Here is a 27,732-nt window from a genome sequence, read left to right as displayed (position 1 = left end):
ATATACATGCTTGTTTACATGCACTGTATAGTAGATACTGGCAGTATTTGGGGAAAGACAACCCTCTCACCCCCTTCTTCTCATATGGTAGATGTACTGATCCAATGCTTTACAGTAGATACAGGCAGTATCGGGGGGAATCCCTCCCTCGACACATGGTAGGTACTGGTACAATATACTTACTTGTTGACACGCACTTTACAGTAGATACTGGCAGTATCAGGGAGGGAGAGTCCCCTGACTCGGAGGAGTCGTCCTGAAACGCTGTAAATACGCTCTACTCCAGCTACACTGCTGTCTGTTAAAAACAGGAAAAATCTTAATTAAGTACACTGTTAATAAGTACAATATATTGACATATATCAAGGACTATACTGAGACAAATGTTGACTGCAGTACAAAATAAATCTGTTCATATATTCTGCACAATTAAACAACACATATGCAGATCCATATTAAATCATGGGAACAGATTTCTCGCTTCCTCGTCACAATGATGTACATTTTGTTTCTGAAATATTATACAGTTAACACATGATGTTTATTAACAGTTCAGCTCTGTCAAGGTCACTCCATAAAAGTAAATTGTTTATGAGGGTACTGGTAATTACGTACTGTGATATACACAAAATGATTTGAATTTAGAAACAGAGAAATATTAACTGTAATTTGAATTTTATTTGTCAACTAAAGCTTACAACTTATCAAAAAAACATTAACTTTTTCACAATGAAGAAAACTTAATCTTTCCTGATGTGTGCAGTCAATGACAAGATGTAAAGCTACCCAGGAAATTTCAGCCTTATTTGTTTCTTAATTTATGAGAGAAAACTGTAGTTTAAAATCATCCTTACATCATTCTCTCACTTCTCTTTGGCAGGCACAAAAATACACCATAAGGGTGACAATATGTACATATTAGTTATAGTTTGTACCGTTTGACATCTTTTTTTTTTAAAAGATAACTCCTTTTCAGTTTGGTATGAGTGATTGCTTCATGTGCTGCATACATCTTTTCACAATTAAATATATACATGATCATGATATGGTCTAAAGTATTTGGGCTAACTCAGTGAGAGCGAGAGGTTCAATCTCAGAACAAAGTACATGCAATATATGCCCTTCTATATTTCTGTACAACATATGCGTGTAAGCACATAAATGAAAACATCAACTTGTTCTGTCACTAAAGTAAGTTACCGTGAGGATGGTGTTTTTATCTGTTTTTTATTAAAAATTGTTGGATGTTATAACTTTCATTGCTTAATTTGTCTTTCTAAAATGATCAAGGAATTGTGATACTGTATTCAGATAGTCATGTACAAGTCACAAAAAATCAGATCATCAGTACAATCCCTTTGTCTTTCCACTAACATATTACAAATTACCCAAAGATTTAAAAAAAAAAAAAAATCATCAAATAACCAGATTTTCTAATACAAAAAAAAAAGAATGATTTGTAACTGGAAAATGTGTTGAGTTTGTGAGTGATGTGTGAAATCTATGGCTGTTTCTGATTTTCCAAACATTCATGCCTCAAGATCACATTCATGAACACTGCAACATGTTGTCAACTAGCATGCAATAAAACTGAATCATTTGATATACATGTGAGAACAGATTACTACAACTAGAAATGACTATAAGAGATAAATGCCCCAATCTCCATTTGAAACCTGGACAAAGGGACAGGATTGGATGTGACGATTATGGGTAACATTATGTGCTAGCTCTCCCCTTATACCTAGAGGAAATATAAAATTGTGATTGTTTAACCAATTCCATAAAGTGAAATTAACTTTTAGTGATAGCTTGCTTTACAAAACCTCAATTATATCCTAGGATTTTTACTAAACATATACATAATTTTCAAGTTAAAATGTAAGTTTCATTGATATTAAAAGATTTTTGATAAGATGCTAAGGAAAAAAAATCATATTAATTCTTGTCCAAACATTATAATATGGCTGAAGATGGGATATATAAATGCTCCATTAAAATGAAACAAGAGGCAGAATCACTTTCCAAACAAAGAATAACTCTATAAAGTTTCCATTTTCCAAACAAAACAACATGACCAAATATGTCCATGCTAGCATATTTATTACCATTTTTTGCTGCAGATTTTACTAATTCTTGTGAAATCCTGAAAAATTGAAATAATTGCATTCATGATCGAACTTAACAAATTGACAACATATGCTAGCTACCTCTGAAACATTTTTTTTAGGGTGTTGTTGAAAATTCTACCATATTACATATACCCGATACATGTTATGGTATACATATAAACATGCTTTAAACATATTGTAATATAAATGTACATGTAAACACTATGGGGGAGGAGGTAGAGGGGATGGGGGCTGGTGTGGCCTCACAGCGTCCTAGTTAGAATGTGGATATTGATGAAAATCAAATCCTGATAGTACCAGCCATGGTATCCAAAAGAATACAGAGGCCTCACTAGGGATCCAAGCAAATACATCAAGGTTGACTCGGAGTGTTCTGAGGATGGCTCCCTTTGAACCGAAACATGTCAACAACGCTCTGAGTAAATAATCAGCATACTGAAAGGAACTATTCTATTAGATTCCTTTGACATATTTATTATAATTGAATTGTATAATGTTGTCAAAAAAAGCATAATTACAATATGTTGTGTATTGATCTTGACATCTGATTTACTATTGGCGTGTTCTACATCTGTATAATTCATACCCTGGCTTACTTTCTAAATTCCAGGCAAAATGTCTAGATATCCTAATAATTTCCCAAACAATATATGTATTTTTGAAAGATGTATAATTAATATTAAAGTGATTAAAGACATTTTGTAACCAAGTGACCTATAAACACAAAATTCTCCATGCACCTACAAATAAAAGAAATCACAATATTATGATATATTTAACATGATACCAAGAGCTCATCCAGACCCAGTTCCATCAATAGGCCCTAAGGAAACTCCTTATTAACTTAAAATTTTCCACAGAAAACATAATAGATGTACTTTGTAATGACAAGTTCCTTAGCTTAAAGTTTTTTTCTGAATTTCTGTTAAAGCTAGCTATGCAGAATTTAAAGTACAGGAATTTCTTTAAAGCTAATGAATATTGATAAAGCTGGGCCAGATGTTTTGATATACACCATAAAGACCTGTTCCAACCAGAATTTGTGCAACAACAGAAGATACTTCATGCTTCACGTGAAATCTAGCCAAGATTATGACACTTTATGTAACTACAATTAATGCCGAGCTTTAGAGAGATTTACCTGAAGTACATTTCTCCTTTTTGCCATGGTTTGTGGCATTGCTGCTCTTCCCTATCAAGTAATTGTTTATAGTAGTCAAATTATGCAAATTAACATGAATTGGCAACATAGTTTGATACAAAAATTAAACCTTTTTTTTTTTTTTTTTTCACACTACCCGATAATTTGTTTTATAGTCTGAACAACAATAGCTTATGACGATTGATGATCAAAGATCTTTGTAATGAAGTATGACAAGATGCTTCCAATTTTAAGATTATACATGTAATGACAAAAAGCAAGCATAGCAGGATGGATTCGATGGACACGTACAGATGAGCAGGAATGAATACATATGACCCAGTACATGTATGGCAAAAACAATGATATATGAAGTTTACTTAAAACTAAGGGTGATTAGCGTAAAACTATGATCTAAAATTGATCAAATATGCCTGATGCATAATTTTAGATGTTGTTTTCCCCTAATTTTTTTTCTTTAGAAATTACATTTAGAATTAGAATTACAGTATCAAAGGGTAGTTCAAAGAAGCAGGTAAAAATCATGTGATCATATAAATCACACCTTTGATAGCTGCACATGATTAAATAATCACATTATACATTGCATTATTATACATATTATTTGATGAGATACAAATTGTTGATATCTCCACCACCACCATCATGAGGCAAGCTGTAGTAATGTGATACATTTATGGTACACAATAACAATATCTAGGGCTGTATATTTATATATAGACAGGGGGTGTGTAGTGAAGGTACTTGCCAAGAATCAAGGATTCCTCTGTTTCAGCTTCTGTAGTAGCTGTGTTTAGTATACATATTTTATTTAGTATTAAAATAAAGTACTTATTTCAGTTCCTTCAACATTACATTTAAATAGCAATTTGTGTCTATTTATTATACAAAAACATCATAAAAAATGTTTCATACTTCATTTTTCTTCAAAATTAATAGTTACCATAAGGCACTGATCAAAAGCTATGTACCTATTACTAGCTCACTGATTATGGTATTTTATAAATAATGATAAAAGCAACAAACATGGTACATTGTATTAAGATGGTCAAAGGGGAGACAACTATCCGAAAATAATGTGAACATCTCAATGTTAACAAGAGGCCTATGGGCATAAGTCATCTGACTATTGGCGCAATACACACCACAAAGAAAATAGTAGTGGCCAACAATTAAAGCAATACAAAAGAGCTCTTTTATTAAAAGAAGTTCAGGATCTGATATATTTCATGAATAAGACCATGAATGAAGGTCCCTTCATCCCTACCATGCTATAAGTCCAATATCCATTCTCGAGGCCTCTTAGTTATTTACAAGAAGTCGTTAACAGCCTATTTGATCCCTGTGACCTTGTATGAAGGTCAAGATCATTCATTTGCACAAATTTGTTAGCCCTTCATCCCAGCATGTCACAGGCCAAATATCAGTACCGTTGGCCTTTCGGTTATTGAGAAGAAGTTGTTTGAATGAAAGGTTTGCAATGGTTGCACGGCGATGGTAAACGAATGAAGCATGATGATAATAGAGTCATCCTAACCCTCGTATTCAGAAAGCATGATGACCTAAAAATGACCTAGTCATAAGTTCAATTTAACGCTGATTTGAAGATATAGATGAAGCAAAGCCAATGTAATGATGTAAATGGAAATATCCTTTTACTTGGAAAACTGATCAGTCAATACACTGAATTCCTATAGGAATCAAGACTACTTCTCTAATACCATGATAGCTATTGTATATGAACACCGATAGTCAGAGATAAAATTTTTAAGTGAAACCACACTACAGAGAAAGGCCACACAAGGTTAACACAGTACAGTGATACATCTACTGTTGAATTGGTACTCTGTTGACATATATTGTACTTACCCATAGATATATCATCACCATGATGTAGGGCAGTAAATGAGTTTGTCCTGTAATACAAATATAGAATGATTAGATATGTATAAAGTCAACCAGAAACAGTACATCGTTCTACATGTATTCAAGTTTATCTATGTGTAATCAATAACCTTGATGTTAGAAATCTAATGGTTCAACAAACATTTCATTTCTAAATTCAAGAAGTCTTCACAGAATTTCTGAAATCTACAAATCTGAATGGTCTAAGACCCCTGTAAAATAATTATAAACACAGAGATTTGTATCTGTAATTGAATTATTGGGACAAATATAATGTAATACATACGAGTCTGAATGCTTCATTCCCGGGCCGTGGGATGACCGTCGTTTACCAATGTTAACATCAGATACAGATCTGTGTAGTCCACCATTTCCGGAGTTCTGTCGAGACATCTCTGGATCTTTCCGAACTGGCCGGGGAAGCGTAGCACTAACAGAGTTTGGATTAGATTGAGATGGTCTGGTTGCCTGAGTTTTCTGTACCTTTTCTGGAGAAATAGCTTTTGTTTCTACCGGGGTGCCATTAGGTGGAGATACTGTCACAGTAGCTGGAGGGCTAGTCTAAATAGACAAAGAAATAGCAATTGTGTTGTTACTAAAGCTTGTCTTTGGATTTACATATGAATCAGTCCAAAAATACTGAAATAACACAGAATAATTAGAGCAGAATTGAAAATGTGACAATTGCCAAAAGTCAACAACTGTATTCTCAACAAATGTAGTCCAAATTTCAAAATCAAAAGTTTTTACTGTATTTTATTTTGACATTCGAACTACATTTTTGAGGAATACTCAATAAATGAACTACTGTTTATTGTCTACAATTTACGAGTCAAAGTCCTAATGAGTCAAACTTAGATGTGTTCCCTACAACTTCAGCTCATCAAGGTTTATAGCAGTATATTCTAATAGTGATTTTATGTAAATGTTTCTCACACTCATTAAGGGTCAACGAAGTAATAACAACAGGATTTTCCAAATGACACAGGATCCTATCAACATAAGTCTGTAGGATACGAATTACTTCAAATGGTGAATATGGGACAAAGTAATTCCAACCATGTAGACAAAAAAAATTGTAGTGTTCTGCCAAACATCATGGCTACATGTTGGTAGATCTGGCCTTCGGCTGCCACTTGCTGTAGGGTTAATTGTGCTCCATTGTGCTGCTTAATATTTGTCTACTTTCATTGTCCATTATTACTGTTCTTATCATATTATATACTCTTGTTACTTTTCTGTGTCTTGATAAAGGGGCAGATCGCCTCGAATATATCACTTGTTAAGTAAATTTTCACAAACCATAGCTGGGAATTTTTCTTTTTTAAAGACCTCATCATCAGTTGGAGGCGTTGTAGGCACACTGGGTTTCTTGGACTTCTCTCCCTTCTCACTCTTTTTCTGAGCTTCCTTAAAACACAGAAATTTGCATTTTTTAGCATTCAAAATTCAAACTTTCATTTGAATATATTTAAATCAATTCTAATTAAACAATTTTCAAATCATTCACAACACTTGATGTATTTTAAGTGATATACAACATGCGACAACTTACTATTGTTTCCTTACAAGTAACAGTGCACTTGATTTGAATTCGGCCATGCTTGGCTCTCCCTAAAGTCAGCCATTCTGGTTTACGCTAAAACATAAAATAATAGATACTGGTACAAATATTTCAATGGAAACTCAAACAACCAATAAGTAATTATAAGATATACATTACAGCTGGGAATCAAATCCTCTCTTTGTAGTTACTTCTTTAAATAACTTGTCCATAAACCTTTATAATATGTATATGTATGACAAAGGACCGCATGTGGTCCGTTAGGTTCGGGTAATGTGTTGGGTAAAGTGATTGTAAACTAAATGTAATAACCATGAAATTATAATAGAATTTACTATAGATATATAATAAATAAATACCTGTATATTATATTTATTACTTTACAGTATAAATATATCATTATAGCCGGTACATTTATGTGTCCCTATGTATTGTCAGGTATTGTTCTTTTTATATCAGGGTTATCTGTCTCATTTTACGTATAATAAAACTAACAGCTGTTTACAGTTGTCAGAGTAGTTTTTATACCAAGAGAACAATCCACATATATTCACTCTCGTGGAATTTGTTTAATAATGGACATAAATAAAGCCCTAGCTAGGTGACTATGTAATACCATAATAAGAAGATTCAGTGTCAAAAAGATCAACTTAGATTTTACTGTGATGTTTGTCAATTCTAATTTTAGTCCAATACAGACAGCCTTGCCTTGACAAAACTGTGACTCAAGTACAAAATCCAAGTGAAAAGATTTGAAGGAGATTAGCTATATTTACAAGTTGTACATCATAGCATATTAGACTAATGATATCTTCCCATTAGGTAGAAAGTAAAAACAAACTTTTCCATATCTTCGGTATGAATGTTACATGATACACAGTGAGTGTATATTATGTACCTTATAGGAGATTTCCTTCAGTTTATCCATTGTCAACATGACTTTGCCCAGAAAATCTCTGGTGAACACATCCTTGTCATACACATTCTACAATGGTTAAACCAGAATGAATCAATTAACATAACACTACCATTAAGATGAAGGAGGTAAATCAACATTAACCAGAACACAATAATTAATATACATGTATTTTCATGTTTATTTCATTTCATTTATTAAGATTTTTTTTTACTATTGAAAGTTAAATTTTGAAGATTGAGTTCAGAAAAAAATGACCACCTACTTTTTACTAAATATATATAGTATGCAAACGGTACTATTACTTATAACACCATTGCTTAGAACAGATTTTCTTTTCAATGCTTTCTAAAAAGCTAACAGGTAGGTTTCCAATTAGTGAATAATTAAGGGATTCTTCCTGGCATTTTCCACTGTAGTAATAGATGTTCTTTTCCAATACTTACAATTTCCACATTCTGTGTATCATCATCCACTTCGAAGGTGGTGCTCTCATTCCACTTGGGGAACAAAATATTCTTTTTTACTGTGGTCCTGAAGATCTTTTTGTTGCCTAGCAACACTTCACAGAAAGGATCACTTGAGCCTGAAAGGTGGAGGGGTTTTTATTTCAGTAATTCATCATTACAGAATGGGGAATTTTTTTTATAAATTGTCCTTTAGCTTGTTATTGTCATACCTTACATCCTATCTCTGATCATTTATGGACAACCTCCCTTGTATGCAATGGATGATGTGTAAGAATATTTGTAGATTTTGGGAGGCTGTGGTATATTTGGGTTGTATCACCTTGTAATAGAGAAATTCCTCCCCTTTTTAAAGTGCTATTTCACTGAAGTATGCCACAAAGACACCAAACAGAACACATGATATTTCAAACTCAGGTACCAGGTATTATAAAAAAACATTTCTATTATCTTTATAATATCTTAGAACATTTAAGATAATGCCCCCTTTTACCATTCCTGTCCATAGCCATGAGATTCTCCGCCTGTAGGATCGTCATATCAACCAGGATCTTATCTAATAAACAAATAAATATCAGTCAACACCATATAATTTTTCTCTATTTAAAGATGCTCCACCGCTGACAAATGGTATTTTTTCACTATCAAAAACAGAACTAGATGATTTAGTATTTTTCTTCTGTTACAAAAGTTACTTACTTTACACCATTATCACCATTGAAAAGTTTGAGCTTCTAATTTTACTTCAAGTTAAAAATATGAAAAATAATTAATTGCATCCCGAAAAAATTCCGTGGCACTATATTCTATATGAAATGATACCTGATTGCGCATGCACCAAAGGCGAAATAAATTATTGCATATTATTTTTTGTGTTAATTAGGCATAAATATACATGATTAAACACAAATTATTGTTCGAATGATGAATACATGTATCATTTATGCTTTGTCGGCGGTGGAGCATCTTTAAAATAAAATATTTGAATTATCGTTGACTTATATCTTTCTTAATTACTTGAACTTCAAATATTGTATTTTTGATTAGGATTAGTTAGTATTTGACATAAAATCAACCAATTAAGAAATTTTTACTGAAGAATCTAGTGCTTGACGATATCAAAAAAGAATAATTGAACAAACTTATATATAAAACCAAGTCTATTCTAATACTCAAAGACTTACAAATCTAAACATCTTTTTAAAATCATTTGCATTTTTGTTAGCACCAAATAAGAATATAAATTGAACTAACCTTCTGGAAAGTCTTGTAAACCACTTGCTGACTTAGACCTCAGTGGATCCCCCGGGCCACCTCCCTGCAAAATCAGCATCACTTTCAATTATATCATCTTCGTTATTGAATTTTGGAGAGCACATTTATATACTGTGTAGATATAGGCACCAGATCAGTTTTGCATCAATACAGTAATACTATTAGTAACCAGGTAACAGTGCATGTAACCTAGCATAGAAATAAATAATCATGTACATGTGATAATTAAATATATTTTATAAATATTGAAATGATCAGATATATTGACCAGTTGACTGTATCTATATATATAATTATCTTAAATTCATTATTCCATTTATTTTCAAATACGTTACCAGTAAGTTAATCAGTCACAACCATAATTTAAATGAAATGTCACTATGATCAAGAATACAAATACAAATACCAAAATTTATCTGAAAGTGATCTTTCTTCTGTAGCCTTTAATTTACAAATCAAAATTCTATTCTTTTTTTTAGATTCTTTTTTTTTCATCTACTTTTCCCTTTGTATGTCATGATTGAGTAAAATCATCTGTTTTTAATTTGAATCTTCAATGTCCCGAACAGTTCATATGTCCTTAATGTTAAAGTGCAAAGCAGTGATATCCTCTTGCAATATACATGTATTACTATAATGTTGTTACATTGCCAGTGGTCAAAGTGTGGCCTGTCTAGGTTTTAATCATTGTAAATACCTGACACAGGGAGAATACACACTGACTACTCCAGTTCCACTTTCTACATATTGACCTCCAGGCATCCCTGGTAATTATGTTTGCTAAACCTTCACCTTACATCTCTATATAACCACCAGATAGACATAATAACTAGCCCTGTGTAACATCAATACAGACCAATTAACCTGGCTCTGCTTTATCCAATATCCCAGTATAATACTGCTAGGTTGTACAGCTTTACTGTACCCTCATCCCTTAGTATAGCCATTTATATAGCAGGTATCACAGCTAGCAAATACAATGAGATACAGTACGTAAGAGACCTGTTTATAACAAACAATTCAAAAAGTACATCATCTCCTTGGCAGGGTATTATTAAGAATTATCAAGTGATCTGAATACAGTATTCTTAGTAATTAAAGAGACTTAGCATATAGATTGGTCAGGGCCAATAGAATAATGGTACTTTAAATCAAACGTCTTTGATTTGAGATTCAAATATATAAGGTTTTCTCTCTAGTGCTCACTTGTCCTTGGCCTGACCAAAAATAAATCCATGAACCAATCTTGTGTGCTATAAAAGGAAATTAACCTTAAGGTACGTTACTATGTATCATTATTTTCCTGAAAATAAATAATGTGCCTGACCAAATTCTAATAATAAAAATTTATTATCTATATAAAGAAATTGAAAGAGGACAAACAAATGACTAAAGACAATCATTGTAACATGCAGATAGGAGAATATATCATGCACCCATTAAATGCTTCATATACTCCTCACAATGCACCATAGTGATCTCCCTTTACACCAAAACTACCGGTAAGGTAAAGTCACCAAAACTATGTAAAGTGCCACCAGTACAAATAAATTATGATAATTTCTTTTCAATATTTTATAACACCAATAGGACAAGAGTCATTTAACTTCCAGTGAAATTATTTATCGAGATTTGGTTCAAAATAAATCATTTTTTCAGTGGAATTATTTTTCGGAATTTGACGTAATGTTCATGGACACTTTTTAATAATTTTGGTAATGCTATTTTCACTTTTCATGCAAAATTGAATTGTCTCTCTCCTTGATCCACTTTAACCATGTCATTAAATATAACTCAGGTACCATAAGATCTGTAATTTCCTCATCCTCCTGTTTAAGAAGTAGGTCAAAAGTGTTCAGAGATTAAGGTTACAACAGAAAGACTGACATGCAAAATATCATCTAAAGGGACAGCAAAAATGCATAAAATTCATATCACTTAACAAAATTTTCAAAAGCGAAGAACACAATCTTCTGAAGTGACATGCAATAAAAAAAAGGAAGAAAGTTCTAAATGATGATTACCCAGGTAAGATATAACGCCATAAAAATGACCACCTACTTTTTACAAAATATATATATAGTATGCAAAGGGTACTATAAACACCATTGCTTGGAACAGACTTTCTTTTAAATGCTTTCTAAAAAGCTAACAGGTAGGTTTCCTATAAGTGAATAATAATAACGTGATATGCTAAGGTATAGGGAATCTAAATCATGATACCAAGTATTATTTTCTTATCAAACATATATAATATAAAGCAAATAGCCATCTGTATGTTTATTATAGCAGGACATTGTCTGATTTAAGTCTCTGTTTAAAGAAATATAAAATCACTGATATGCTAAATTAATATCATTAAACATTAATTAATGATAATTTGATGAAGTTGCAGGGTAAACATGCAACTGAGAGTGCAGCCACCTGCTGAAGAGTTCTGATAACTAGAACAGTGAACTCCTTGGGAATTATTAAGTGAATACATCAAGTAAATCAGTTATGAGTGTCAGGAATATTCTTTCAAACTCAATATCTCATTATTGGGCACCATATACATTACCCCAAATTTAGGGTCTATTTCCAGGATAAATACAAGTGTGTAACTATATAATATCATATAGATATAGATATATATAGATTGCCATCATTCACTAGAAAATTAAAATCCCTAGAATTAGGTTTAGTAATTTGTATTTCTGCGTCATGTCTGATTCCCAAGTTTCAAACTAGGGGGAATATCATTTAATACATGTATCAGAATTCAGCTGAAGAGATCTAAGATATCTAATCAAAAGCATAGTTAGGGTTTAGTGGCCTGTCTACTAAAAATGTAGAATCAAGATATAAAACAATTAGGCTTGTGTTGATTTGTTGTTTAATAAATGAAATGGAATGAAAAACTGAAAATATCCAAACATTCTATACACAATAAACCAGTTGACAATATGTCATATTTGCATTGATCATTACATTACATGTTTACATTTTCATGTGGATATACACTTGAAAGTTTAATATACATACGGTAATAATAATCACATACTGTACTCTGACCTTTTTTAACTCTCCACCTGAAAGCAGATCTTGTTATTCACATAATGTAATCTGCAGCTACAGTATGTAGATAATGTTTATTTCTGAATTACCATTTTCTTTATTTCGTGCACTTACACAACTGATCAATTACAAAAATTTGTAAAACCAATTCATACATGCCTTTTATTGACAAATAATGGTCAGAGTACACAGTGGTAGTCAATAGGTTTACATTGATACATGTGTACACCAATTCCCACATGCTAATTACATAATATATTGTTGGGCGGCAGATCCAGGCACAAAGTGGGAGCAGAAAGTAATATAGGTCAGGAATAGATTGTTGTTCATGAAATATAAGAAATTAAGCATTCGTGAGGGATGAGAGGGTTTTGTGACAGCTAGAATAAGAGTATTTTGATGAAAATTTAAAACATAACACTCATATCTAATACCAGGATAACAGGAATGGACTGATGGCAATACATGTTGGTCATATATAGCTGATCAAATAGTTCTCTTAGTTAAATTTACAACAAAAAGTGAAGACGGCCTGAGATTGTCAGATTGTTATGTTAAGTAGGGGTACATACATTTCAACAGACGCTGTGCTATATATTACAGGCTCTAGGCTTATATTATGACAGAAATCTTATAACAGTTAGTGGTATATTGGGGAAACATAAACAACTATATCGCTCCTTTGTGCTAGATATTTAACAATTCAGTGACTAATATATACTGGGAATCTTTTGAGACAGTTAGTAGAGGGGGACTTTTCTGAATATACTTTCAGGAATTAAGTGGATCATTAGAAGAGGTGTCTTCTCTGAGGTCATAGATCAACTATTAGACGAGGGGTCTTTTCTGAGGCGCTGGATCTACTACCACAGTACTATAGCGGATGATGCATTGATGAAGGATGAATTTACCCGAGCAGAGTCCTCAGTGGAGATGGAATGATGGGAAGGTCTCAGGGTAACAGGCTGTTCACAACAAAATACCGGTTAGATGTCACTCTCATATACATAATTATAGACACAGAGAAGGAACAATGTTATTCTTATACATGTACATTGACGGGGATTCTGATGAAATGATGAGTGTGCTCTCACACAAAGGATACAGACAACTCACACAGTAACAATCCATTATTATACTTAATATATTATGATATACGTGGACCCATAAATTAATTTCTAAAATAGAATTTAAAATTTTTAAACGTTTTATAAATCACAATTTGACTTTAAATCTGGAAAAGAACTTTTAGTAAGAAAGTTGTGTGTGATTTGAGCTTAACCAGGTGAAGGGTATTAAAGTTATCACATGAAAATGTCTGCAGATGCCATCAAAGACACTACTGACATTGACAATCCCCACTGAAAATAGTTCTAGGTGATCACTTTACATTGCAATGATGTCTGGCTATGTAATGTACTCTCTACTGAAGCAATAAGCATCACAATAACAGGATAAATTAAATTATAATACACAAGTTATTGTGTTTAAATTGAACTGATAATTTCAATTGATTCTTAAAATAAATTGAAATAAATTCACTTGTAGTTCCAGAAATATACTGCTAAAGGGAAATGATTTTAATGGTACATTTATAAATGTATAGATTGTATGACTAGCTTTCTCAAATATGAATATGGCATGATAATTCTAGCTACCAGTACCGGTAATAGTTTTCTCAAACATTAATAAATAGTAAAACTTTATGATATCAAAATATCCTAACGAAATACAAAGTCTTACCGGTACACCTATCTTCCAACAAAGCTGTAAACACATATTTAAATAAAAAATAAACACATCATTATTTGGAGATAAGATCTAATGAAGTGATGTATGAACTAAGAGCAGTGCACATCAGATGATACTAAAAGTAAATGATTTGCTTCTACCAGTGAGTGCAAGTTTTTATAGAAGACTTAAGAAACATTTGAAATCCCAGAATAACAGTAATCCGTAGGAATTAGAATTGGAAAAAAAAAAAAAAAAAAAAATTGTGAAAGGGCCAAAAAAATCATAAAACCAAGAGTGTTCAAAGGTTAGATATCTTCAACTGGATCATACAAAAAAAAGAAAAAGGTTTATTTTCTTAATTTCCTTTTTCTTTTGCTTTCTGTTTAACAAACGCATCAAAGGGTTCATGATCTTTTTCCTTATGATTATTTTTCCTATTTAGATCTGTAAATCAAACTATTCTATCTGGAAGTGTTACTATATAAAACATTCATACAGCTGGTGAGGTCAGTGGAATTTACAAAAGGTCATAATGTTACACATACAAGGCACACATACAATCACTCACCACACTACACATATGTCACTCACTCATTACACACTACACAAAATAATGTTATTGAAAACACCTTTTTGCATAAAATCTTAACCCAGGCTTTCTTTTTTTATTTATACAATTTTGAGATTTGAAAAGAAAATTATTTTTGTAATGTAGTGTACATAAAATAGAATTGAAACATGAAATTTGTTAGTTCTAAAAAAAATTCAGAAAGAAAAAGGCTAAACCAACGAGAGACTGGGGCTATGTGCTGCCTTAAGTAACAGAACAGGTTCGGGGGACAAGGGTGACAACAATAGTTGTACTTACTCTTGACGAGGGCGATACTAGATCTTCTGTGTACAGGTAGTCCTGTGGAGCCCCGCTACTGACCAGGCGGTACCGCTCTACAACAACAACACCACACAGCCTCACACACAACATCTAATCAAGGCAGGCAACAACTACATTGGTCTATCTTAAACAGAGTATACTCCAAAATACCTTATTAGTATTTTCCCTTATAAAAGACCATACAGAACTTTTTTTGACTTGATGTTTAACTTTAGCATCAGTTTAGGATTTTTAAATTCATGGAATATGAATATTATTCAAATCAAAATAGGTGATCAGTAAAGCAATAAGGAGTTCAGTTAACATATCTATTTAGAATATGAATATTGAAGTTATCTATTCAATATATATACAAGTTATAGTAATTTCACTTACTGATCTAGGCATACATGTACCTGGTACTTAACATATCACATGTAGAAATTTTGTACACTAGTTGAAATAACATTAAGATTAAGATACCTCCAATACACGACATACTACAGTGTGTCTTAATTGTTATAGTTTTATACCAAGGTGATATAACAACCTCTATACCAATGGTACAGGACTGGTCTCTATGACAATTACAACCACTTCATGCAATTACATGTACAACGTACTCCATTTAGATTAATCAATGTAAAATGATCTAGGGAACATATCAATTACAATATTTCTGATTTCAAAACTCTGTGTCATGCAATTTTATTTCAGTCGACAATTATAATCAAGTTAAGATACATTTGTATAAAATAACTTGTTATTAAAAAGGACTAATTTGTCATTAAATATGAATGTACACATTTATTAATATCTATAAATCATTACCATTGTATTTTTTTCTAAGTTTTTAGTTTTTACATATTTTTTGTAATGAATATATTACCAACCTTACACAACTGTGAAACAAAAAGCCATAGCATTTATGAATAGTACTCTAATTAATAGTTAATATTGAAAATTTCAGGATACAGCTATCAAATATTGCATAACAGTTTTAAAATTATAAGTTCTAAAAGACTTGATGAAGCCGGTTGAAAATTTTTTAATAACTTCACATCATGTAAATAATATTTTAGGCATGAAACTAAAGAGAAGCAAACGGACATCATGTATTCTTTAAAATAATAGCAAAGTCAGGATTACCATTAGCAGTTTTAGCTTCAATCTAGATAAAGGTATCATTACTTACCAGATTTGGCGACTGAGGATATCGGTCGGAATACCACAGACACAGTGATCTGTCCAAAGGCACTATCAGTTACATAGCCCTCTGATCGCTTGTTGTAACCAAGGGTGATGCCCTTTTTCAGGAATCCGCTCTCACCCTACAATGGATACGACTTCAGCTTCAGCTGTATTATATTTTAACAGAGAATGATTACGCATTTAAAAATGTGGGAAAAGTTTACGATTTTGTAAATTTTGCTATTCGTAGCACAGTCAAACCTGTCTATAAAGACCAACTAAGGGACAATAATAAAAATATCTTTACAGTCAAGTGGTCATTATACACAGGTCAAATTGTATTAAAATTCATGATTTTTAATCCTGACAAAGTGGTCTTTATAAGCAGATGGTCTTTATAAAGAGGTGGTCGATAACACTGACTATTTGATTTTGAAGACAATTTTGCTATTCGTAATATTGGATTTTACCTCTTTGAGTGACAGGTGGGCGGATCCTAAAAAGTCGTCATCGATTGTGCTGGTGCCATCCCAGTCAAACACATAAAAGGATAGATTCATCTGTAAGATATGTACATAGCATTATATTTACATTTGTTTTTCATACTTACTATATTATAAATTAACCAAGTAGAAATGAAGATTGACATCCAAAATGTGACCATTATGACATCACTTATGTTGACAGGGACATGTCAATTGATCAACGTTAAAATGGCTGATCAATCTTCTGGATTAAATCATCGTTGATAAATTGTTTTCATGGTCTAACCTCAACAACTTTGTTAAGTAAATGTGTAGATACCCCCACAATGGAAAAATAGGCGTATCTTTTAAAGAAATCTATGGTCTATATATCGTGAGTTTGAAGCCTGGATAGGGCACGAGTCAATAAATTGTCATCCTTTGTTGAAATGTGTTTCTTTGATATGTCACAATTATTAAACACAATATATCATATGCACTTTATGTTGTTGATACAAAGGTATAATTTGACAATTTACATAGTGATCATGTCATCATATCGAACCGACTATGACTTCATCATAGAAACATCCTTTTTTCGGGGACATGGATGTGGCGCAGTGGTAGAAGGTGCAGGTATGTTTGGCTAGGTGATTGTTTGTCGTAGATTGTGAGTTTGAGGCCCAGATAGGGCACGAGTCTATAAATTGTCATCCTTTAATAAATTGTGTTTCTTTGAGATGGTCTATATACTAACAGATGCTAGGGTTTTGGAGACAATGAATTCATAATGCACAAGCACATTGCAATCAAACTCATGACCTAGAGGAGGAGGGCTACAAAGCAGGCATTTTATCCTTTAAAAGAGGCCTAAACTAACATTTCTTTGGCCATGAAATACAGCCCAAGTCTGAAATTTTTAGATACTCATGAAGACATGTTTTTAAAAGTTGATGACAAAAAATAAGACTGATTGATGGTAAATAAAGAAATATGGTAACCATACCTTAGTGTAATCTCCTGTGAAGAATTCTACAGATTTCTCCCAGTGAGGATTTCTCGTACGAGGAATGTAAGGTGTTGTCATGACCTAAAGAAAGGTAAATATATAAAAATTACATCACATATATAGTCATCGTTGATAAATTGTTTTCATGGTCTAACCTCAACAACTTTGTTAAGTAAATGTGTAGATACCCCCACAATGGAAAAATAGGCGTATCTTTTAAAGAAATCTATGGTCTATATATCGTGAGTTTGAAGCCTGGATAGGGCACGAGTCAATAAATTGTCATCCTTTGTTGAAATGTGTTTCTTTGATATGTCACAATTATTAAACACAATATATCATATGCACTTTTGTGTTGTTGATACAAAGGTATAATTTGACAATTTACATAGTGATCATGTCAGCATATCGAACCGACTATGACTTCATCATAGAAACATCCTTTTTTCGGGGACATGGATGTGGCGCAGTGGTAGAAGGTGCAGGTATGTTTGGCTAGGTGATTGTTTGTCGTAGATTGTGAGTTTGAGGCCCAGATAGGGCACGAGTCTATAAATTGTCATCCTTTAATAAATTGTGTTTTCTTTGAGATGGTCTATATACTAACAGATGCTAGGGTTTTGGAGACAATGAATTCATAATGCACAAGCACATTGCAATCAAACTCATGACCTAGATGTGGAGGGCTACAAAGCAGGCATTTTATCCTTCAAAAGAGGCCTAAACTAACATTTCTTTGGCCATGAAATACAGCCCAAGTCTGAAATTTTTAAATACTCATGAAGACATGTTTTTAAAAAGTTGATGACAAAAAATAAGACTGATTATGGTAAATAAAGAAATATGGTGACCATACCTTAGTGTAATCTCCTGTGAAGAATTCTACAGATTTCTCCCAGTGAGGATTTCTCGTACGAGGAATGTAAGGTGTTGTCATGACCTAAAGAAAGTAAATATATAAAAATTACATCACATATATAGTTTAACCTACTGATAGTCAATTGGAGTTTATTTAAAATCTGATAAAAGTATTTTTCTCTACTGACAAAACTTTCTTACTCAGAAATGTTTTACCCTGATCGAAACATCTTTAAAGCAGTTTGGCTACACAGTGTGTGTATCAAATTCTTAACATGTTCATAGTTAAATGAAAACGGAATATCCTTATAATTAGCCATCACTTTTATAAATTCAATTTTCACATAAGATATATTAAAAAATTAGGTCCTAATAATTAAATTCAAAAAAATAACACACAAAATAAACTTAATGTTAACAAACCCGACGTCTGTCACAAAACACAACACAATATGGATCGGATGTTCCACTTTTGTCAGCAGCGATCACACCAGATGCACTATGGACGCACACAAACATCACCCCAGCCACTGGTAACAAAACATTTATCAATAAAATAATCTATTTAAACTGTACTAATAGATAATTTAGGTCTATTATTTATAGTAACAGAAAAGTTGTCTTAAAGATACTTACAGACAGAAATCAGGTATTCATAAATGTGACTTTGACCTTGGTGAAAGGTGAAGGTCAAGTTGATGAATAAACAGTCTTAAAATATCCCAACTACAACCATATTGTGATTTTAAAGGTCTGTTCTTTCCTCTATGATTTTTGAAATACATTTCAATAATATGGGAGAGGTAGAAGGAATATACTTACTTTCTGGAGAACCCAGAGGTGGAGGATCAGCGTTGGTGACGGCCATATCTATGTAGGTGAGGGGCGTATACTGTAACTTCAACTCATGTCTGCTGCCATCCTTGTTGGTAAGTGATGTGGAAACACTACATAAGAAAGAATAATATTAACTCTACCAATAACTCTTCTTTGAATTTTTCTGAAGACCTAAATCTTAAATTGTTTTTGCCTGTTACTTATCTCCCCTTCTTGGTAGTAGGTCAAATTGGCACCTTATTTGGCAATGACATCATATCTATGACTAATCTACCTGATACAGTATATTGGTATATTTTTTGAGAAATATTCTTACTTTTTCTCCATTTCTAAAGGCAATGAGTTTAGGAAAATTTCATGGTAGTCCAGTGTAATATTGGTCAGTAGACGTCGGCACTTGTTCTTAACGACAATCTGAAAGCAATCAAGAAAATTAATATAAAAAGACAGAAATGTTCTTTGAGATATTTGTGAAAGTTTATCTCAGCATTTTTTTTTTAAATATCAACATCATTCTAACATTGAAAGTTATTGCTATGCACTATTTAGATCTGTAAAGGTATATTTTTGAAAGTAATTTGGCTTACAGTACCTTCTTGCTTCTTTGAGAGTAAACCTCAATATCTAAGTCGGGCTCTGGGATGGAAGAATGAACTGAACCATAACTTTGAGTACTATTATACATTTTACCAGATTCTTCTTATACTTCATTTTCAATTTGAAAGTATACTTTCTTAGCCATTCTCATACCTTGTCTTTGGTTAGAGAGTAGACCAACATAGAACAGATATCCTCCCACTCCTCTGTTGCCATGACATCGTAAGTCTGACGTTTCTTTTCCCCGACTTTAACCATCGTGTAGCGCACCTCTTCGGTATCTGTTTGAGTTATAAATAGATGTATTATTAGAGTAGCAAAATTCCCTCTTTAAAGATGCTCCACCGCCGACAGAGCACATATGATATTCATCATTGAACAATAATTGGTGTTTGATCGTGTATAAATATGCCTAATTAACACAAAAAATAACATAAAATAATTTATTTCGCCTTTAGTGCATGCCCAATCATTACTTCATTCCATATAAGATATAGTGCCACGGAATTTTTTCGGGATGCAATAAATTATTTTTATATTTTTAACTTGAAGTAAAATTAGAAGCTCAAACTTTTCAATGGTGGTAATGGCGTAAAGTAAGTAACTTTTGTAACTGAAGAAAAATACTAAATCGCCTACTCCTGTTTTTGATAGTGGAAAATTACCATTTGTCAGCGGTGAAGCATCTTTAATAAATCATGCATTTCAGTTTTTCAATCAAACTGGTTATAAAATCAGTGACACTGAAAGAGAGCAATTACGATATCTATAACTATGGTGGTTTTTTTGCTGCCAACCAATCCATATCTCTGTCCAAACTTACCTGCTACAGCTTTTTTCGATGTAGGTTTAGGAATCCCTCTGATTAAAACTGTTATGACTCCTTGGGCTGTTAATAAAAAAAAAATCTCTACAAAACTTGTCTTATCCAATATCTGTTATAACTGAAAATTGTCATGGTTTGTTTTCTTCATAAAATAAAACTATATCAAGTTATTATTGAAGATAATTTATATTCAATTTGGTAGGCTTCAGAAAATGTGAAATGAAATTCAAAAGGTTTATATCATGTGCAGTGTCTTTTAAGTCATCTCAAAAGTGACTTTCATAAGACAACATAACAAAATATCATCAGAAAGAAAACTTATATATTATTTACCCATTTTATCTGGAGCGTCAGATTGCTTCATGATCTGTATGGGACCAGCTTTTGCAATAGGAATGTCTATTACTCCAGGGTCAACAAGGGCTGCAAATTTCAATAGACGTTAGTTTCATTTAATAGCCTATTGTTCATGGAAACAGTATACAATGCATTACATGTTTGCTGATAATCAAGTACTTCAACTACCCAAAATGAAACCACATCCTAAGAAAGCAATATCAATTTCAATTTGTGGATGATAAGCAAATCTTAATTTGAAGCAGTCCTTTTTTATCGAAGTGAATGTCATGAACATTCTGATCATGATATCATTATATTTTTACATTTGTAAAACACTTTCATCGAATGACCCCATATTCTGAGGGGATACTACCTATTGAAGCAAAAGCAAGGATATCCAATAATGGATAGACATGATTTGCAAGCACCCAAATTACATTATCCAAACAGTTTATCTCCAGATATTACAATAATTAAAACAGAATTTTACTAACCTTTTGTCAGACCCTCCATCACATTAGCCTGTAACCAGGACTTGATGAGGGGAACTTGCATGATATCTAACTGTTTTAAAACATTTACACTAAATGAAACCTCTGGTCTGCAAAACAAACATAACTTGAATTTTAAATGCTACAGGCAACATAATAAAACTATTCCTAATCACATCATCAGAGACTGGGATGAGCAAGTGATCTATCCTAGACCAAGCAACTCTCTAAGAATACACAATCAGTTTGAGGTCACCAGATATAGATCACTGGATTACAATTTCTTATTTTTATATAACCTAATACATGTACAGTGATATTGAATAGCTAATCTGACATTCTACAGTAATTATCCTAGTATATGATCATCAGAAAGTTTAAACTATGTATCTAAAACACATAGCAATCATCATTAAAAATTTCAGAAAATATTGAATGCCTTCTCTCCTAATAATACAGAAACTACTTTTACTATAACCAGTTTAATCCTTGTAACAATTAACCTTCACAAGTAGCCTCTTTTAATTACTCAATTTAAAAGTTAATTACTATCATGAGAAATTTAAGCAGTCTGTATAGAGACAATATATAGAAACAAAAGGCTTAATAGACAAAAATCAGGGAGGGGTACAGTAATTTTTTTGATTTTGTAAACGCATAAACTTTCATAACAACTTACAATTCTGTGAACATGATGGTTGCCTTGGTAACATGAGGGAATGGGACATCCATTGACATATGAAGTATAATCTGGAGATTGCCCTTCACAAACAGGTTCTCAACAGACATGTCAAAACTAAGGCCCATTCTGAAAACATTATAAGTAACAATTTGAAAATTGAAACTTAAAAAGTATCAATCATCATGTAGAGAATATAAAATTTTATGTCTGACCGGTATGTTTTTTGTAACATCAAACCTCATCTCTTTTTGTATGTTTTTTTTTTACATTCTTTTAACAGCTAAGGTCATTTAATTAGAAGATCTACCAGGTATAGGAGGTAGAGAAAAGTCTATGCACCTTCAAAACTGCCATCAGTACCTGACATTTGTACCACATGAGGGGGCCACTGTGGTCAAGTGGTTAAGATGTCCAGACATATAACCACAACCCCTTAACCTCTGGGTTCAGAGTTTGAATCCCATGTGGGGAAGTTGCCAGATACTGACCACTGGTCGGTGGTTTTCCCCCCGGGTACTCCAGCTTTCCTCCACCAACAAATCTAGCATATCCTTAAATGACCCTAGCTTTTAATAGGAGGTTAAACTAATAAAATCAAACCAAACATCACATGAGTTTTGAGCCCTATACCCAGAAATGAAGGGTAATAGTGTAACAAGGTAAATGAAAGGTAAATGTGTCAGGACACCTTCACCACTGTAGCCATATATATTCTCTCCTTCTCAAAACTATTATAATAGGAGGGTAAGTAGAAATATTTGTGACTGAATGATAGGTGGGTGTGGGTAGGACATTTTCTTTGGAATAGAAATTCTATACCAGTATATTATAACAAGTTTTATAAGTTTTAAACAGAAATGTGAGAAGCCTCAATATCTATTTTACTTTTGACCAACATCTGCTTAAAAGATTATGTATTATCATTAACATACCAGGACTTTCATGACACCTAATCATACTGAGAGTGCTGTACGGTCATAAAAAGACACTTCATGCACAACATCATACTTCCAATTTGACCTGAATGCTTTATAATTATAATCACATGCACAAGTAAGTGAAGCCATAATGTTACGCTTCCCTAAAATGTTTTCTGAACCGTTTAACAAGTATTAAATACAATGTCTTCAGATAATTATTTTCATCTTTCAGATGATAAATTCATTCCTATAAATAATCTCCCTTTATAACTATTGACATCTTAAATCCACTTTTGGTCTATAAATAGCAAATTAATTATACACTATATACATTTACAATGGATAAAGTCCACTAGACTTTGAGGGTGACATGAGGTAAAAGCTAACAAGCTTAAGCTGGACTGAAAACCAAGTCTTGTATACATAGTTCTCACATGTACAGTGTACATATATGGTACACAAGTAAGTTGACTACTCAAATGTACAGTGTACATGGTACACAAGTTAAGTTGACTAAGCTTTGAGGGTGACACAAGATGATTCAGTTAAAGCTAACATGCTGGACTGAACATCAGAGTCTTTAGTTTCCATAGTGTACATGAATACATGTTAAGTTGACTATGCTTTAAGGGAGATACATTACAATACAGGTAATGTACAGGTGAAGCTAACACGCTGGACTGAGCATCAGTTATTGTGGTTATAGTTCCTACAGCGTATGTAATAACAGGAACAGGGTGATGTTGATGTATATCGTATTAAATGTAACAGGAAAGAATATAGAGGTCACATGAATTTTAAGATTATATTCCATTTCACATGTTTACATCCTAAGATAAGACAGCAGGAGGCACTTACGCCCACATTTTCACTATCTACTACAGGGACCTATTTCATAGTCACATGTAAGGAAATTAATCACTGATGCCTTATATACCTTCAAGTTATGTGTTATGAGATACCATTTATCTCACTTTTTATATATAATCAAGAATGCATGACTGAAGCTATCCAATTCCATTGCACTTTTTATAAGTATATGATGTATGAATAACTTATAAAACATTCAACATCACGTAGCACAAATTTCAGTAGGACTGAAAATATGCTCATATAAGCATTCAAAGAAAACGATTTTGACATATTGAAATCTCAATTCTAGATATTAAAACCAGCTATGAAATAAACAGCAAAACCATACTTTTAAACAGAAAAAGAATAACACTGAGTGATCTAGGCCATGATTTTGATGGAATTGATTAATATTTGTCCTTGACATTGAAAGTTACACCGATTTGTTAATTCTACAAACCCCAAAAGCTTGACATTAACTGCATATTTAATTGCACCCAAAAGTTGACCTTGACATTGGTCAAATCAACAATTATGATGCACTATAAAGTTCATCCAATATATCGGGCATTATAAAACTTGACACATCAATTGGTTCACATGACATAAGCCATTCTTATGCAGGGTTCAGCTCATAGCATGGCCATGCAAAGTAATAAATGCATCGTGCAAACTGGGCAAAAAAAGCCAATCGGTTCCAGTTTAGATACACAACCTGAATTTGTTTACCAGTTACCCTATTCAACCTTGAAAATGAGATAATTTATTTAGTTTTGATTTATTTTTTTTATAGTTTATTCACCCTATCTGACATTTACAGGTCAAAGTATTAATTTGACACCATAGTCAACGTCTTATAAATGAAAAGGTAATTAATAATAGCCCACCTTGCTTTGCCGATGGTTGACCTGAACACCATCTTGAAGTCCTCACAAGCCGTGTCCACCTCAGCCTGCAGCACCACCTGATAATTGGACATCTTCCCCAGACCATAGGGCGGGGAGTGTACACTCACCCATCCCACGGGTTTGTGACCCCCAGGCACTCCTTCAGAGTACTCAAACGCCCTTATATACTTAAATGCTGGAGTCTGGTCACCAAATTGGAATGAGACTAATTTCATTTGATCTGCAATTACATATAGAAATCTGTGTAAGGCTATTTCCTTCTGAGTTGCAATACCCAAGCCATAACTTTCCAAAAGACATGGTTTCATAAACTTAATTAACCCCATAGCTTATATAATTATTATTGTATTGACAAATTATATCAATGCAATACTTTCACAAAACAACATACCAAGGTATCTATAAAACATTTTCTCACATAACTTATTATAAAAGCAAAGTATGCTAAGTCTGTTTTAACCAGTCTGCTATATAATTTTGTCCAACCCAAGAATTGAAAATTAATTGAATGCTTGGAGTAATTATCATCTTCATGGAAATGGTCATGAATCTATACAATATCTTTTTACCATTTATTAGCAAATTAGCAATGACAATATGCATATACATTTTATGGTGTATACATCCCTAAGGAAGCTAGCTAGGCCAGCAACTAGTCAGTGCATAACTTTAACGTATAATCTTTGACTTTAATTACTGGGGTAGTGCAGCTATGTGTAAGGGATTCTGGGGTAAACTATAGCTGATGACTATAAGCTTAAAGTGATGAAATATTCAAATAGATACTTGTATTGCTTAATAACTTCCCTCTGTTTTAATCACTATAATTGCTAACTATGAAATTTTTAATATAATAGTCTACCTAGACATCCTGGTTTCACTGTCTGTAATCTCTCGTCAATCCTTTTCTTGATCAGTTCCTCAAGATTACTGGAGCTAAATACCCACCTACAGGAAAACAACATTAGTAAGTATTGATTCTGACTACACATGTGCATTACACTGATTTCATTAGCTAACATATTGATTTTACTGCATTGATAAATTTCTATTTACTGTAGTACTTTGTAAATTTCTATTTACTGTAGTACTTTGTTCTTCCATTTACACAGCTGCCAATACAACAGCAACATCATACACTTAAAAAAATCATCCCTTTTTCATATTGCATGCCTGCAAATTAATCTACTTACTTTTTATACTATAAAAAGATCAGATCTATTTTCCTGATTTTTTTTCTAATTTTATTTCAACTTCTCTTTGAAATAGCAGGGGAAAAAGTCATCATTGATATATATAATCAATATGATTCAAACACAATGTATGTATAAACCATGGCCAGTACCATTGGTAATACATGTACTGTATTCAACTGCCAATGCTGTTACTTATTTAGCTTGTACCATGCATGCAGAGTGGCTATGTAAAGTAATGTTTGCATGTGCAGTGTTTTATATTCCTCTTATAAAATATGGTTTTTAAAAACATATTTACTAATTAGCAATAGTAATCATCAATTTTTATTATCATATAGCTATAGTATATAGCTTTAGCTTTCATTTACATCACTTTGCTTTCATTTACATCACTTTGTTTTCCTTTTTTATCGTAGTTGTATTTTATCATGAATATTATTAAATTTCAGTCAGTGGGCACGGTAGCTGTTTGTATCATACTTCTATTTTTAAATATAAACCTTATAAATATACGTACTGCATTATCTTACCTCATATCAGAAACATAAATATGTATCAATATGGTATGTTTCTGCTTATATCATACCATTGTCAGATCAATCAGCATTATCGTAGTATTATCACATGATTTCATGACACATAAATTAAATAAACACATACATGCATGTTAATTCAATATATATATTGATATGAATGTAAACATGAGATTGATGATTGATGATATTGTGCTTGTACAATATGTAATCATGTACAAAATGGTAGTATAGAAAGTATAGGTCCTACATATTTATATATAGGCTTAGGCTATATGTACTATATATTTCAAAATAGACTTGTGTACATATATGTATACAAGTGTGTAAATAAATTTGATACCCGGTTTAGATTGCACAGTGCAGTATATATATAACTGAATCAAAGGCGACACATATATTACATAACACGCATGAGTGCTTTTGTTCTCACTCTTTTAAATTTACCATCGGTTAAAAACGAAGTTTAACCACTCAAGCGATTCGCTCTGTCTAAGGGCTTTTTTCCTGTGAATCAGTTGTTCCTCCTTTGCTAAGTGTCTCCTCACGATGTTTGTGAGTTTCGTTCTCCACACCACAAACAGGGCTGCTATGACGATAAATACCCAAAGGAACGAGCATCCCCAAACTCCAAGCCCCCAGGCGAGGGACAGAGAAGCAGACACAAGCAGGTACACCCATAGCAGCTGGTTTACAGTCCTTTCACCGTGTTCGTCTACTTTCTTCGACGCCATTTTCTATTGAAAGGGAAATTTGGAAAAACAGAGAAGATTCTGTCAATCCATTCCAGTGAAATGCATCACCAAGTTCCTTGACAAACCTACATGGCATGCCACAGCACAAACGTCCCTGACAGCTCAGGTAAATAAATGATTCGACTCTCTCTGACCTTATCCTAGCTAAAAGAAAAATACCTGAAAGCTCCGAATGTATTTCCGGTTCATAC

At 32.7% G+C, this 27,732-nt stretch overlaps 2 protein-coding genes across 3 annotated transcripts in view; one reads left to right on the top strand and one right to left on the bottom strand.

Annotated features, from left to right (window-relative positions):
- The window catches only part of LOC138318101 (extended synaptotagmin-1-like), a 35,779-nt gene extending 8,259 nt beyond the window's left edge, over positions 1-27,520 (bottom strand). Inside the window, exons 1-26 of the mRNA XM_069260206.1 lie at positions 27,234-27,520; positions 25,920-26,005; positions 25,037-25,277; positions 22,375-22,503; positions 21,699-21,805; positions 21,199-21,288; positions 20,863-20,928; positions 20,193-20,320; positions 19,759-19,856; positions 19,428-19,552; positions 19,029-19,135; positions 18,604-18,687; positions 16,745-16,834; positions 16,279-16,414; positions 15,081-15,157; positions 13,390-13,443; positions 9,401-9,464; positions 8,640-8,702; positions 8,126-8,265; positions 7,662-7,748; positions 6,755-6,838; positions 6,502-6,609; positions 5,486-5,760; positions 5,164-5,210; positions 3,274-3,324; positions 184-298 (exon numbers count right to left, since the gene is read on the bottom strand). Coding sequence (XP_069116307.1) covers positions 184-298; positions 3,274-3,324; positions 5,164-5,210; positions 5,486-5,760; positions 6,502-6,609; positions 6,755-6,838; positions 7,662-7,748; positions 8,126-8,265; positions 8,640-8,702; positions 9,401-9,464; positions 13,390-13,443; positions 15,081-15,157; positions 16,279-16,414; positions 16,745-16,834; positions 18,604-18,687; positions 19,029-19,135; positions 19,428-19,552; positions 19,759-19,856; positions 20,193-20,320; positions 20,863-20,928; positions 21,199-21,288; positions 21,699-21,805; positions 22,375-22,503; positions 25,037-25,277; positions 25,920-26,005; positions 27,234-27,520 — 2,939 coding nt within the window. The remainder of the gene's footprint in view (positions 1-183; positions 299-3,273; positions 3,325-5,163; positions 5,211-5,485; positions 5,761-6,501; positions 6,610-6,754; positions 6,839-7,661; positions 7,749-8,125; positions 8,266-8,639; positions 8,703-9,400; positions 9,465-13,389; positions 13,444-15,080; positions 15,158-16,278; positions 16,415-16,744; positions 16,835-18,603; positions 18,688-19,028; positions 19,136-19,427; positions 19,553-19,758; positions 19,857-20,192; positions 20,321-20,862; positions 20,929-21,198; positions 21,289-21,698; positions 21,806-22,374; positions 22,504-25,036; positions 25,278-25,919; positions 26,006-27,233) is intronic.
- Positions 27,510-27,732, top strand: part of LOC138318104 (forkhead box protein fkh-2-like) — a 37,116-nt gene continuing 36,893 nt past the window's right edge. For both annotated transcript variants that reach the window (XR_011207838.1, XM_069260212.1), the window contains exon 1: positions 27,510-27,647. The gene's annotated coding sequence lies outside the window, so the exon portion shown is untranslated. The remainder of the gene's footprint in view (positions 27,648-27,732) is intronic.

Source organism: Argopecten irradians, chromosome 3 (assembly GCF_041381155.1).
Source record: "Argopecten irradians isolate NY chromosome 3, Ai_NY, whole genome shotgun sequence".
In the NCBI taxonomy this organism is placed as follows: Eukaryota; Metazoa; Mollusca; class Bivalvia; order Pectinida; family Pectinidae; genus Argopecten; species Argopecten irradians.
The sequence above is the reverse complement of the archived record's forward strand: the minus strand, read 5'-3'. Positions and strand labels throughout refer to the sequence as shown.